The sequence below is a fragment of the Amia ocellicauda genome, chromosome 14 (assembly GCF_036373705.1).
Source record: "Amia ocellicauda isolate fAmiCal2 chromosome 14, fAmiCal2.hap1, whole genome shotgun sequence".
In the NCBI taxonomy this organism is placed as follows: domain Eukaryota; kingdom Metazoa; phylum Chordata; class Actinopteri; order Amiiformes; family Amiidae; genus Amia; species Amia ocellicauda.
The window spans coordinates 18,336,281-18,351,677 of NC_089863.1; the positions used below are offsets into that span (position 1 = coordinate 18,336,281).

The 15,397-nt window shown below is 41.6% G+C and overlaps 2 protein-coding genes across 2 annotated transcripts in view; both read left to right on the plus strand.

Moving 5' to 3' along the window:
- LOC136767749 (zinc finger protein 271) overlaps positions 1-15,397 on the plus strand; it is a 62,453-nt gene that overhangs the window by 14,174 nt on the left and 32,882 nt on the right. The gene's annotated exons all lie outside the window — the stretch shown is intronic.
- Positions 960-14,948, plus strand: LOC136767798 (zinc finger protein 782). Its single transcript, XM_066721806.1, has 2 exons — positions 960-1,380; positions 13,518-14,948. Exons 1-2 carry the CDS (start codon positions 1,074-1,076, stop codon positions 14,780-14,782), a joined length of 1,572 nt encoding a protein of 523 aa, XP_066577903.1. The 5' UTR covers positions 960-1,073; the 3' UTR covers positions 14,783-14,948.

A 15,397-nucleotide genomic window follows, 5' to 3' on the forward strand; every position in this document is an offset into this window, starting at 1 on the left:
ACCTTTGATTGGAAACATATATTTCTCGCCGGATTTCTTTGACTCTTCACATGCTCTTAATGAATGCGATGACCCTCCAAAGTGCTCTGCAGGTTAAAGGAATATGAACATGATATTAAACATGTTACTGTGCACGTAGCAGGTGAATCCTGTGTTTTGTTTCAGTGCTGTATGTATGGACTCAAATGGCGGTGGGATCCAGTCATTTTCCAGCTTTTGACTGCAGGGCAGTGCACACACACAGGATGTTTCTAAGGAGTGGACCAATGGAGAGCCATGACCTACGCCTCCCTCTAAGCCCCACTCTCACGACAAAACAGTGCCAAAACTCTTAAACGGGAAAAAAAACGAAAGCAAAGAAACTGGAGGCTCGCAGCATCACAACCAAGGACAGTGACTCCAGTCCAGTGCTCTCACTTTAACATTATTTCCTTTCAATTATTTATTTTTTGCTTTTGATATAATTATTTTGGTTTAAATTCTATACATTTTGCTTTCGATTGTTTTATTTTTGATCGCAACATCAATTTTGTCTCAACTTTATTTTTGTTTGTTTACAATATTTTTTATTTTGAATGTGTTACTTATGGCGCTAATTTGAGCCCATATAGCAGCTCCACTCATTAATTTCACATTGATTCACATGTGGTTTAACCATCCGATTTGTGCAATAGCAGGTGGGAATGTACTGTTCATGATTATAGTTTCCAGTACTACCTGAAAATATACTTACAAGCTGCTGCAGCGCGTTTGTTGCAGAGGCAGGTAGCCTCGACGTGCTACTCTGACGTATGTATGTATGCATTGTGTATGTACTGTACTCAGTGCTCCTGTCTCCCTCACCCCACCAAGATGGCGTTTCTGTGGATGCGCTATGATGACGTCAGGCTGTAGAAACCGCTCTACTTCTGTGCTGAGCAGATAAGGGGCGGAGTTTGTGCTCCAGTTCAAACCGAGGGAAACAAGTAGAAGCAGCAGCTGCGAGCAGCGGAGTAGCGGTTTCACTTTCTACTCAACACGGACTCACACAGTACTGACCCGCACTGAGTAACTACTCACCTCTTACACACAGCATGTCGGTGTCCGCGGCTCTGAGCGGCCGCCTGTCCTCGGCGCTGGCCGAGCTGATGAGAGCCGCCCTGTGTGAGATCTGGAAGGCGGTGGAAGAGACGGTGTCGGAGTCCCGGGTGGAAATAACCCGCAGACAGAGAGAAAACGAGGCGCTGAGGCGGAGGCTGCAGGAGCTCATGGTGGCGGGGGAGGCGGCTGTGTGTCACTGGAGCTCCGGAGCGGACGGGCCGCCTGTGCAGAGCCGAGGAGCCGGGAGGAGAGAGTGGAGCTGCGGCCGGACGGAGGGGGAGGCCCGGGCCGCCGGCGCTGGTAACGTGTCGTGTGTTTGTTCCGTCTGTTCCGTCTCTGCTGTCGGTGTCGAGGTTTGCGTGTCGACGCGCTGGTTTCCCGGCTGTTTTACACTCTGTTTCATCAGGAGTCGCGGCGCGTTGTTGTTGCCCAGGTTGGCGCGGATCTGCGCGCATCCAGCGATGGGACCGCAGGGATTTTGTCAGTTTGTCCATTGAGTAGTCAATGCATCCTCCAGAAAGCAATTGACGAAACGAAAGACTGATATTTACAGCTGTACGATCTGTAAACCACTTCCTCCAGTAAAAACAGTAGATAAACCGTCGAGATGTCGAGGCACGTGTTGGTGCTCGTATTCCCCTGTGGATACAAGTGATCCCAAACTATGTCCATTTCTGAATAAACATGCAATAAATACAGCTCGTCACCTGAAAAAGGCATATCTACCCCCAAATTGCTGATTTCTGCAAGATGCACATTGTACAGCTGCTAAATACATGTGACAGTACCTGTACTTACTGACAAGTCACAAAAAATCTATGGTTTTCCCGTTTTATTTGTTCTTCAAAGACTATCCAAAGCCCAGAACAGAAAGTAATATTAGTCGATATTTAATGTGCACTCTGAATTCTGAAACTCATTTGCAATAAATAGTTTCTAATAATGTGACTAGATTGCTCTACGATATTGCCAGTTACATGATCCAGGCATAGAGTGACATTCTTCAAGGTTTACTGCATCATTATTTCACAATTGTACACGAAAGTCTGAAATGTGTTGGTTGTGACCAATTCTTTAGATATGGAAGGTGGATAATGTGTCATGCAGGTATGCAGCTCTGCTACAGACTGAGGAGACGAGAGACGAGTGGCTGCAGAGGAGTGAGCTGAACGCAGGGCCAGTGACTGGAGCCAGAGCTGTGGTCGGCTGGGCTGCTGTTGATCGACACACTTTGGTTCATCTGCAGATCTCTTCACATCAGTGTCTTTTAAACTAGGAGCTAGGGGTGCAGGGGGCTCTGACAATTGGACAGTGTGAGTGTGGTGTGGAGAGGAAAAGTCAATCGTTTAGCCAAGTAGATTGTACATATTAGCTAGCTAGATTGCTCTTGAAAACACAAGGACGCTAATGTTCCACAACCACAGACCGTGACTCTATGAATATCTAGCCAATCCAATTAAATCCTTTTAATGGGGTGCAGAAATCCAGAGAAGGGAGTAGCAGTGAAGAGGAAGAGCAGTATGAAGAGCAATATTGTGTCACCATATAACACCCCTTCTCATGTGTAGTTTAGTGTGTTTATACAGATCCCCATTAACTGCCATATTATTGCATATGTGATTGATTAATTTGAAAACGATGCTCCCGCCTCTACAGCAAGTGTTTTAATTCAATAGAATGCAATGTTTTGATCAAAGACCTTCTGTTTTTGGTATCCAGATCCTTTTCCCTCATACACACCTGTCTAGTCTATACAGGTGTGCAATTAGCTTTTCTTATAGTGATTGATTAATTACCTGAATAATTGCCGTGTTTTAACACCTTCACCACACATTTATGCACCCTCAGTCAGTTATAGGCCTAATATAGGTATTCAAGAAGGGGGACTCAAAGATTTTTATTTTACTAATTTATTTATTTAAAGTTTGTGTGTTGTTGGTGTGCTGGAAATATTTGGAGTTCTAATCAGATTTTATTACGTGCACGGGGGAAAAAACAGCAGAACACAGCAACAGGAAGTATTAAACATAATAATAAACAAGTATAATGCTGTTTTTCCAAAGAGTTCAAGGAAGTACGCATTATTCTTTATTCTTTTATTCTCATTTTCGGACATCCTTTCAAGGGGTTTGATATTTTGCAAGCAGTGTCTGATTGGTCATCTAAATAACTATGATAGTAATTTCATTGGCATTCTAAAATAAGCCTATCCATCTCATCAATATTATTACAGTTATTACTCATGAATAATAATTATTATCCTCTGAATTGCCAGCTACATCTGGAAGGTCATTAGCCGATAACAAAGATAGGTTTGAAACAATTAAACTTTAATAAGAAACAAGTAGAGAATGTAAGTTGCTGATAAACTAAAAAGGGAGTAAATGAGAAGTGAAAAGGGAACAGGTTCTCATAATTCATGTGAGAAGAATGCAGGCAAATTAATAGTTACTTAAAAGAAACTTCCAGGGTCACAGCACACAAAGCACAGAAGCACAAAATTATTTATATTTTCCTCCACATTCCCTCCTTTTGTCACAACATGAGAACTATCCCCTATTTCCCATATTCCCACATGTATACAGGGGTCCTGTCAAGCCCTGGATCCCTGCAACCATCGATATCTGGAAATAGGTTGAGAGGAAAATCAATTACTGATAATCAACATCAGGAGCATGCAAAAGTTCCTTTAAAAAACACATCTTCATCAGGGTCAATGGGAGCATGCTTAAAAATGGCAACAGTTGTGGTACTACATAGACGCTTCAAACAATGCACAGAGTGTATAATGACACAGATAATAACCAAGCCATAAAAAAGAAAATGCACAATCCAAGCACCTTATGAACCAAAAAAAAAAGATTTCAGCCATGAGAACGGGTTCCATCCTGCTCAGTTGCCAGATGCATGTTGTTCATTTATTCTATCCTGTAAATCACGTAGGTGGCTAATGACACTAGTTATGTTGGAGTCAGCATCTGGAATGAAAGTGCAACAATGTTCACCAATAAGGGTGCAAACACCACCCTCTTTAGCTAATAGATAATCGAAAGCTGCTGGAGGGTGACTAACCTATTAGGCTTACTTGTGGGTCTGAGAGCTTCAAAACCCTTGAGAGTTGAATTTATCAATGTTTCTAATTCAAAAGCAACTTCATCAGTTAGGTGCAAGGCCTGCAACTGCACTGTACCAAGGGAAAATGCCTGCCCCAAATTTCATACCTACAGTGGATCGGTGGAATTCAATAGGAACCTCTTGGGGTTCCTGCTCCCTTTTTGTCCAAAGGACAGAATGGGTCTGGGCTGCTCGAGGGGAGTGAGGAGACTGGGTTAAAATAGTCATAGATGCATTTAAAGTCACCAGAACACAACAACCATGCCAGTTTCAGGGCAAGTATAAGCTTGGTCTCTGCACAACCAGTAATGGTCATAAAGAGTCGAAGCACCAAGGGGGCGCGGGGCCTGTGTAGTTGGTTCAGAGGTTATTTTGCAGTATCCAACAGTAATAATATAATTCATGTCAATATAGATAACATAGTGGTGATTCAACAGGCAGTGAGTAAATCCTAAATATGGACCAGTAGAGTTGGAGCAGAAACAATCATTGGGTGTATCTGTGAGTGAGGCCACAGCCACAGTGACAGGAAGCCGTCTAGAGGGAGCTGAAAATATACGGTGACACCAGGGACCACAGTCCTTAGCGTGATTGTGAATACTAAATGCTCCAGTGGACAATAAGTCGGGAAGCCAGTTTCAGGCCTGTTCCCTCTCGTTAAGAACAGCTGCTGCTATGGCGAGGACTGTGGTACATTGACAAACCCACAGGATGCTGCTGAAGCGCTAGCAAAGCACATACAAGCGAGGTCCCCTGCACGGGCTTGGGAATTGCTGCTCCGGCCCTGCACTGGCCTCGTTATCTGGAGGTTGATGATGATGTCAGCTGCTTCTGGACTGATTTTCAAAGTCAGTGATGATCCCATTGGCTGGGCAACGAAGACATCCTTTTCCCAGGCCGTTATGGGGCAGACAATGGTCCTGCAGGCAGCGAGGAAGAGGATCCGGGAGAAATGGAGAGCATCCCTCTGGTCTTCACCAGTGTCATTTCCTTTGGCACTTCACAGCTGTGCGGAGGTTGCATGGAATGGGGGGGCCGCAGTAGAAAAAATAACCACAGATGAAAACTAAAAATGTGCCCAATCATAAGAACATAAAGTTTACAAACGAGAGGAGGCCATTCGACCCATCGTGCTCGTTTGGTGTCCATTAATAACTGAGTGATGCAAGGATCCTATCCAGTCTATTTAAATATGTTCCCAAATTGTCACATCGCTGGGGAGTTTGTTCAGATTGTGACGCCTCTCTGTGTGAAGAAGTGTCTCCTGTTTTCTGTCTTGAATGCCTTGAAGCCCAATTTTCATTTGTGTCCCCGGGTGCGTGTGTCCCTGCTGATCTGGAAAAGCTCCTCTGGTTTGATGCCTTTCATGATTTTGAAGACTTGGATCAAGTCCCCACAGTCTCCTCTGTTCCAGGGTGAAAAGGTTCAGTTCCTCAGTCTCTCAGTAGGACATTCCCTTCAGACCTGGAATAAGTCTGGTTGCTCTCCTCTGAACTGCCTCTAGAGCAGCGATATCTTTCTTGAAGTGTGGAGCCCAGAACTGTCCACAGTATCCAGATGAGCTCTAACTAGCGCATTGTACAGTCTGAACATCACTGCCCTTGTTCTCAATTCTACACTTTTGACAATATACCCTAGCATTCTGTTTGCCTTTTTTATTGCTTCCCCACATTGTTTGGCTGGAGAAAGTGAGGAGTCCACATAGACTCCTAGGTCTTTCTCATGCGATACTTCATCTAGTTCTATTCCTCCCATAGTGTAATTATAGTGGACATTTTTGTTACCTGCATGTATTACCTTGCACTTGTCCACATTGAATTTCATCTGCCAGGTGTCGGCCCACAACTGAATATTATCTAAGTCCCTCTGAATAGCCTGTGCTGCCGAGATTGTATCTGCTGAGCCACCTATTTTAGTATCAAATCATTCCCATTTGAGAACATTTATTTATTTAGGAAACATTTATGAACTTTGATTTATTTCCCCTAAAATTACATGTGCAATTTGTAACAGAACATTTTCAGAAAGTGTAAAAATATAGTAAAGGTTCAGAAAAGGGATGGTTGAAGGCTGACTTTGGGGGGGGCGCACCAAACATCGTCGAGGGCCTCATTTGTCCCTCGGGCCACACTTTGGCAACCCTTGTGTTAAACATTTCTAAGGTTGCATACCTTTGTCCTAAATTTAGAATAGGCTTATACAATGGATTCAAGTAAAGATTTGTTACCACTGGAATGCAGTTTCCCACACTCGTATTCAGGCCAGACAGTAGAAACATTCTAAAATCATAAAGAAAATTACATTTATGCACGTTTGTTGGCCCCATCACCCTATTTTTCCAAAAGAACCATCAGTTTGTAGTCATAAATGTACTTTATCACCCAGAACTGTCACTCTTATTTTGCATGATTATTTTATTTGAGGGATTGCCATGTAGGGAACACCAGAGTGTGAATTGTACAAATGTTCTTCAAAGGTAGAATCCTAAAAACAGGGTGATGGGGCCATCAAACGTGCATAAAATGTAATGTGTTGTATTAATGATTTTTGTGAATTTTTAGATTTTCCCCATTCACTTCCAGCTCCAGAGTTAGCATCCCTGTGACATTATAGCCTATTTCTCGGTCTGAATACAGGTACATAGAATGAGCTGGTCAGTATTCTGTGGATTGAGTTTGTTTATTCTTATACAATAACCTTAGAAATTATGTATTTTTGGTGGAGTTCCACTTTAAACTTAGGCAGAAGGGTCTCGTTTCATGAGGTACTGTACCAACCCGGCAAAAGAACTAGTCCGAGAGGCTCATGTCAACACATGATCTCATCACATTTTGAGCTTATGGAACAGATGTGTTTGAATATGATTTGGAAGGATTAAAACTTCTAAACTTTATTATATGCATTTATTAAATTAGTCCTTTATGACACGGTTTTATCAAAAACTGTCATTGTGTCTCTAAAAATTATTCTAACATTATTCTAATTATTCTAAAGCATTTTAAATACATATACAAACTTTTTTTGCAAAAATAAAAAGTTACTGTAGTGGAAGAAAGAATCAGAATTTATTACATGCACAGGAGGACCAGCACAACACAGAACTCAACAGATTTTAGGCCAGCATGACACTGTTACCCAAAAGTTAGAACAAAGCTTTTACAGTGAGGGAAAAAAGTATTTGATCCCCTGCTGATTTTGTACGTTTGCCCACTGACAAATAAATGATCAGTCTGTTAAAATACACCTACCATTAAAATTACAGTGAGAGACAGAATAACAACAACAAAATCCAGAAAAACACATTTCCAAAAAAGTTATAAATTGATTTGCATGTTAATGAGGGAAAGTGGGAGTGGGACAAAATCCCTCCTGAGATGTGTGCAAACCTGGTGGCCAACTACAAGAAACGTCTGACCTCTGTAATTGCCAACAAGGGTTTTGCCACCAAGTACTAAGTCGAAGGGGTCAAATACTTATTTCCCTCATTAACATGCAAATCAATTTATAACTTTTTTGAAATGCGTTTTTCTGGATTTTTTTGTTGTTATTCTGTCTCTCACTGTTAAAATACTCCTACCATTAAAATGATAGACTGATCATTTCTTTGTCAGTGGGCAAACGTACAAAATCAGCAGGGGATCAAATACTTTTTTCCCTCACTGTACACCCTCAAGGGGCTTTAACATTTCATAATCAGTGTCTGAATGGTCATTTGTAATAACTATAGCAGTGCTTTCATTGGCATTCTTAATTGCCAGTCGCATTGGAAGGTAATTTGTAGATAATACGTTGCAAGAAATTAATGTGAACTGCTGATAACCAAGATAGGAGTAACAGCGCAGAAAGTACAAACGCAGTATAGGATTTCTATATGTTTCCCCCATGTTACTTTTCAGAACCGAAGCATTTTAAATTAAAATACAATTCTATATTTTTTGCAAAGATAAAGTAACAAGCCATTTAATGTTAGTTTTAACAGTATTGTATTTACAATACGGGTAATACGGCTGCTCCACTGATCTGAAGGCTGTTTTTCTGCCTCTCTGTCTCTAAAACACACGCCGACGCAGTGCATGCCGGAACTTGAGCCGGTCGCGCGTTTACACTGCCAGGATCAAATGCTACCAATGCATTTGATCCGGATCTGTACCAACTCCCTGAGAGTAACATTTGATCCGATCGCCAGGCATTTACACTGCCATTTCTGATCCTGATCAAATGCTACCGATGCATTTGATCCAGATCAGAAATGGCAGTGTAAATGTGCCTGTTATGAGCTTACCACTTCCATGTGGTATGTGGGGTTTCTGATGCGTTTTTTTTGTTTCTGTGATTCGACATCAAAGAACATTCAAAGCAGACATCCTTCCTATAGTGCCAATAGAAAACATGTATCTGTATACATAAGCAAATATACTGTAAGGTTATTTGATTGTTACTGCCTCTCGGTTCTCTATCACAAAAGTAACAAACAGAAAATAATGGTAATGTAATAGTGGCATGTTTTTATCACAAGGGTCTTGACAACAAACAGGTGTGCAAAAAGTATGTAAACAAATATTATCTTGTGTGCTTGGTTGTCTGATATGTTTTAATATATCAACAATGTCTGTGTGCATCTGTGGGTGTTCATGACAGTCTGAAGGAGTGGATATCACATTTTTAAATAGGTGAATTCTTTGGCCATGTTTAGGTATGCGTTTCATTCTCTGGCACACCCAACATACTTTGGGTTATTTTTCATTCCTTTCTGATGTTTTGCTTATGTAGACTTGCACAAAAACCGTGAACAGTGAATTTGTTAACTAAATACGGTGTTTGAGGTCTGTTAAAACATTCATGTAGCACAGATTTCCTCCACCAATGGGATCTGTGGAATTGTGCAGATCTGTGTAAAACTGCAGAAATCTGCAGTACACGAATGTGACCTCTATTGTAACAGTTTGTTTATGCAACAAAAATGAAATAAGCACACAAACAAACCAAATTCGATTTTATTCAATATGACAAGACTCATGGCCACTGAAAACCACCTTAAATTACCATTGGACGCCCTTCTAAATTTCACAACTGTCATTTTTCCACCAACAGTAAGTTATTTATGAACATGATATCAATGCTCTTATTGGATGCCGAGTGCTAGAAAATTCAGGTACCAATCAAATATGATTTTTGGGGCACTGTGCTTGCAGTAACAAATTATTTATAATTATTTCATTTTATACAATAGTAAACAATAGGTGAATAATGTCCAATCAGCAGAGGCCAGTGTCCCGGATGTGCATGTGGATTGGCTCAGCCCTCGCTTCTCTAGTTCCTCTTCCTCCTTTGGAGTGTAGGGTTACCAAGCACCGGGGGTGATGTCACAGTTTCCTACGCAAAGCTTTCTGGGATGCGCAAAGGACTGTAGGGGAGAGAGTGGTTCGACGTGTTTTGCACGTGAAAGAGAAAAGCAGCTGCAGGGGGAGAGAGACAGACAGACAGAACTATACAACAACATTTTATATATTCCATTCAAATAAATATATATACATATTCATATATATTTGAATATTTATGCAGAGCTGATATGTCATTTATTGTATTTAAGTTTGACAAGACCTCAGGTCTTTCAGTAAGGCAGAGAATAATCAAGTTATTTTAGTGATAAACAATACTCATGCATCTTTTTGTAATTATTTATTTCTTAGCAGACGCCCTTGTCCAGATAATCAAATTAACGCAAATGGTTAGGATTTCACAATTGAAACTATCCAATTTATTAATTAGTTTTGCATGGATGCTAACAAATGTATGTTATGATATGTATTCATATATTATTTTTTTGTTGGTGATCACCCTCAGTGGTAGATGTTTTGGGTAGAATTAACCAAATGTACAGCTGTTTTGAGCTAATTAATCAGGTGATGCAACTGCTTTGAAAGTAGCATGTTATTTATTTATTTATTTTAAACGTGTACTCTGTTGTTGTATTACACTGTAGTCAAGTATTTCCCAGATATCTCCAGCTCATAGAGAGTTTCTCTGTAGCACCAGTATTAATGAGCTCACAGGCTGTATTTAGATCAATTGATTCACGTTATTAAGGTTATTTGATTGGCAAATGTTTTTTTTTTCAAGATAATATTCCAAAAGGTTAACATTAATTCAAAAGTATCCAATGTTGTCAATAAACCCTGAGCCTCAGTAACTACTACTGGTGCGATCCCTTTGAGCTTTCCATTCACAGTTCTTCAGTAATTGAAGGCATACTTTGCAGCACTGTCTCAGTAGCCCATTATCTTGATTCCCACCTTGTATCCGACAGCTTCTTTAGAGTAAGAACACGACCATTCAACATCTCATTCTTCTTCCAAAATTCTACTTCTTTGAAGATTTGATGTCAGAAAGGAGTAAAGTGTTTCTAGAGCCCCGAAATAAAGCTTCGTGCAGGTGGAAGCTGAGGCTGCATCAATTCAAGTTGTGTGCTCAGCAGTGACTGTATGTCGTCTTTGCAACCTTCCTTTACTCTTGTTTGGAGGCCTGAAATGTGGGCAGACATTATGCTTATGCTCCATCATAAGCTTGCCCATGCATGAAGATAACATTTAGGCCATGTTTGTGAGTGATTGTGTTTTCAATTAAGCCATACAGTTTATCAGTAAGTTTTCACATGAGACATACACCCGAGGTCCTGACTCGGTTTATAAAAAATCCCAGGGCATTTCTCAAAAAGAGTAGGGGCATTACTCCAGTGTCCTGGACAATTTCTTACTATGGCCTGAATCTTTTAAGGCATCCTGGCAGAGCATCATCAGGGAAGAAACCCAGCATCTGGTGATGTCTATAGGTTCCAGACTTCAGGCAAACATTTACTGCAAAGGATTTGCAAGCAAGTATTGAAGCTCACAATTTAATTCATGATTGTTAGTTTTTCCAATTACTTTTGAGCCTCTAAAATGGGGGGGGCCACATATAAAAATGGGTGTAATTCCTACACCGTTCACCCAATTTGGATGTAACTACCCTCAAATTAAAGATGAAAGTCTACACTTAATGCAACATATGTCAAACACGAGGCCCACAGGCCAAACTAGGCCCACCGCACATTTCTATCTGGCCCGTGCAATGATATGAGTTTTAAATTGATTTTGGCCCGCTTCCATAGCGCCTGCGCAGCACTCGCTACAAGTCCCAGCCGCGTCATTTGTGTTTCTAATGCAGTTCTGCCAAAACCACGCCCTGTTTCTGCTAGGGGCGGGTTCTAGCCTTATGGGTCCACGTCATTGGTCAACAGTTTGAGAGCCAGCCTGAGACTCACAATCCAGTCGCTGGTTCTGGTGTTTTATACGAGTGCAATATCTTAGTGTTGCAGTTTCTCTCTATCACTGCGCTCTGTGCTTGTCACATGTGATGAATGCACTTCAGCCGCCATCCCTTGTTTAAAACGCTGTTAATATGTGTGTGTTTTGAGGACCTTCATATAAACAGTTAGTACGCTTTATCAATTTTACATCTCGTACACTTATTGCTGATGGATCTTCAGTATGTGAACATCATATAACCTGTCCTGTCCTTATGAGCTCCAGACACACACAGCCATATGTAAACATTAGACACTGTCTGATTAAAACGCAGGTGTTTGCGGCGGGCATCCGATCTGGGAGTGTTTATGTTTACAAAATGTAAATCATGTTCAGTCCTTATGGGTCAACAATGGCAACGAGCTGAAAGCAGCACTGATTGATCGCGACGCAATGGACCTGCCCAGCAAAACTCATTCAATGACTCACTGACTCAAGTCGGGGTGATTCGTTTGTCTTAAAGAAAGCAAGCTGCCTCTCAACTCGTTGTGTTATAAAACTGACTGTATGTCCCATGTTGGTTTTACATTCCTTGCTTAGTGCATAATGAGAAATAACTTTGTATATATCATATATATATGTGTGTGTGTGAGAGAGAGAGATTACATGTATTTTGTGTTTTAAAAATTACAAAATTCTAAATCTGAATTCCTATTGCAAAGCAATATTATCGGTGGCATTGTGCTTTGGCAAGATTTAACTTGTGTTGTGCGTTGTGTTGATCTGTCAATCCAATATCAAATTTGGCATACAGTGTTTTGCTGCGTGCTGAATAAAGACCACAGAATCCACAAATGGCACTCGTTCGAAACTGTATTTTGTTGTTGTAAAAAACAATGAGTTACTTAAATGCAACTAATATATATATATAAATTACATTTAGATGTGTTGGATAAATAATGTTAATGCTTCAAACTGTTATCTCTAAATACAGCTATGGAAAACATTAAGAGACCACTTAACATTGATTTCTGAACTTGGAGTGGTCTTTTAATTATTTTCCAGAGCTGTATACATTTGTCACAACTATTTAATTTAACCCAGTGAACCAAATACAGATTTTTCCTCGCTTTTGTGAGGTGCAGTTTGTGAATGCCTCGTTCTTTCCGGTTTAAATTAATCTATCTAACTATCATTGAATCAGTGAATGGAATGAACTAATTTAATCAATTAACTAAACTGAATTGAATGAAATTAATGGAGTCTAAGTGCCCGTCACTGCTGTACTGTGAGTCTAAGATACGCTCTTACTGTCTGCTCAATCTGTCCAATCAGCGGTCTCAAGCTGTTGACCAATGACGCGGAACTATTAGGAGAGAACACGCCCCCGATATAAATGGGCGTGGTTTTGGCATAAATGCATTAGAAGGAAAAAAAAAAAAGATGTGTCCCAGCAAGCATTGCCAACATGCTGCGCGCTAAACATCATGTTACCGCCACCCTCCTCTCTCCCACATGCACAAGACAGTTGTGATCCAGCACTGTCTGGCTGTCAACATCAGTAACGGTTTTAGCAGCAGCCTTGTTTCCTATCAACAAAAAGGTATTAGCTAGCTAGCAGCCAATCAGCCAGAAAATGGCAAAAAGAAGCATCACTTTTTTGTAAAAAAAAATATATATATATAAAGCCATATCTGGCCCGCGGATTGGTCTATTTTTTTTTTAATATGGCCCCTAAGTTGATTTGATTTTGACACCCCTGCTTAACGCACATCATTTCAAATCCATTGCGGTGACATACAGAGCCAAAATCATGACAATTGTGTCACTGTCCATATACAGTTAGGTCCATAAATATTTGATCATAGTCTCTGACTGTCTGAGTTCATATATGCTCCCAGTTTATATGCTGATTGGACACTTTGTTAGGACCTTGGAATAATGACCTAATATAATTACTCATGTAGGAATTGCATTAGCTGTTTGAGGTTTCAGAGCTGCTGTTCTCAGTGCTGTTCTCCTGTGTTGTTTCTCCTCCAGGAGCTGTAGAGGCCGGCGCTGTCCCTGACTCTGGGGAAAGGGCTCCCATTGAGCAGCAGCACTGGGAGCAGGAGTGGGACTCCAGTCTGAGGCAGGACACAGAGCCCACAGATACTGAAGACAACCAGGGTCTGACTGAGCAGCACAGGAGCAGACTGAGTGAGGAGGAGCTCAAGGGACTGGAGCCACACACTGAGGGGTCAACACAGGGACTCGGGGCACTGGGGTCTGACACAGCAGAGTCAAAGTTCACACCAAAGATAATAAAAACTGACCCTGACCTGGACTCCACCCACACTGCGGATCTCTCCAGGATCCAGTCTCTGGGATCTGAGTGTGGACCCAGTGCAGCTGGTGCTGAGCCGGGCTCTCCCAGAACACAGAGTGGGCCCAGTCTGGTGTCTGATCACATCAAAACGGAGGACGATACACTGGAGTCTGTTTACACAATGGAGCCAAAAACACAGACTCTTGTCAGAGACGCACTCGGTAATATTAAAGACAGTGCCTGTGACCTGTGGCCTGAGCTTCCTGTAGGTGGACAGTGTGATCTGGGGCCTGAGCTCCCTGAAGGTGGGCAGTGTGACCCAGAGTCTGCTGCCCTGAGGACGGGGCTCAGTGGTGGGAGTGACAGAGCAGTGAGAGGGGAGAGCCCATCGTCACAGCGCAGACAGCTGCGTCCGAGACCACCTAGACCACATACTTCCTCCAGCTCCCCCTCCTCACCTCCTCCACTACAGCGTAGAAAACTGCATCGCAATCGCCAGCCCCAGGATGGGAAGAGCTTAACTCACACTGGAGTCTTAAGTAGACATCCACCCACTCACACAGAGGAGAGACCATATCCCTGCACCCAGTGTGGGAAGAGATTCATTCAGGCACAACATCTTAAAGTCCACCAGCGCACTCATACAGGAGAGAGACCGTACCCCTGCACACAGTGTGGGAAGAGATTCATTCAGGCAGAACATCTTAAAGTCCATCAGCGCACTCATACAGGAGAGAAACCGTACTGCTGCACCCTGTGTGGGAAGAGATTCATTAGCTTAACAGAGCATATTAGACACCAGCGCACTCACACTGGAGAGAGACCGTACTGCTGCACCCAGTGTGGGAAGAGCTTCTCTCAGAGATATTTCCTTAAATCTCACCAGTGCACTCACACTGGAGAGAGACCATGCAGCTGTGCCCAGTGTGGGAAGAGTTTCAGGGATGTAGCAGACTTGAGAAGACACGAGAGCACTCACAGAATGGAGCAGAAATGAGGGAGTGGAATTTGGGTTTTTTCTGCTATGGAAGTTTCATTATAAATTCCAAGAATTTTTTTGAGTTTGATTCTCTCACAATTAATTTTTGATAGAAGCTATTTGGAAAAAGCATTTGCAAATGTTTAAACCTATTGAAATGTTTTAATAAACTGTTTCCAGTTCACTTCTAAATTTCTAGTTTTGTCTTTTCATGTACAGTACTGTGCAAAAGTTTATGCATGTGTTGCAAAAAGTGCTGTAAAGTAAGAAAGCTTTCAAAAATAGACATGTTAATAGATTATATTTATCAGAACAGAAGAAAAATCTACATCAAAATCAATATTTGGTGTGACTGCCCTTTGCCTTTAAAACAGCATAAATTCTTCTAGGTACAGCATTATTTCACAACTGCCTAAAACTTTTGCACAGTACTGTATAGGTCCCTGATTATCAGCATTGTACAAGGACTCCATGAACAAGCTACATATGTGTCATGGGAATAATAATGAGGGTTACAATGTATGTCAATTACCCAGTACTGATTGTGATGGAAGTAGCACTGGAATGCAGGGTTTCCCACTGGTCTGACACGTCACCACTTTCACTTTACCACTGACTGTACCCACATGGCTG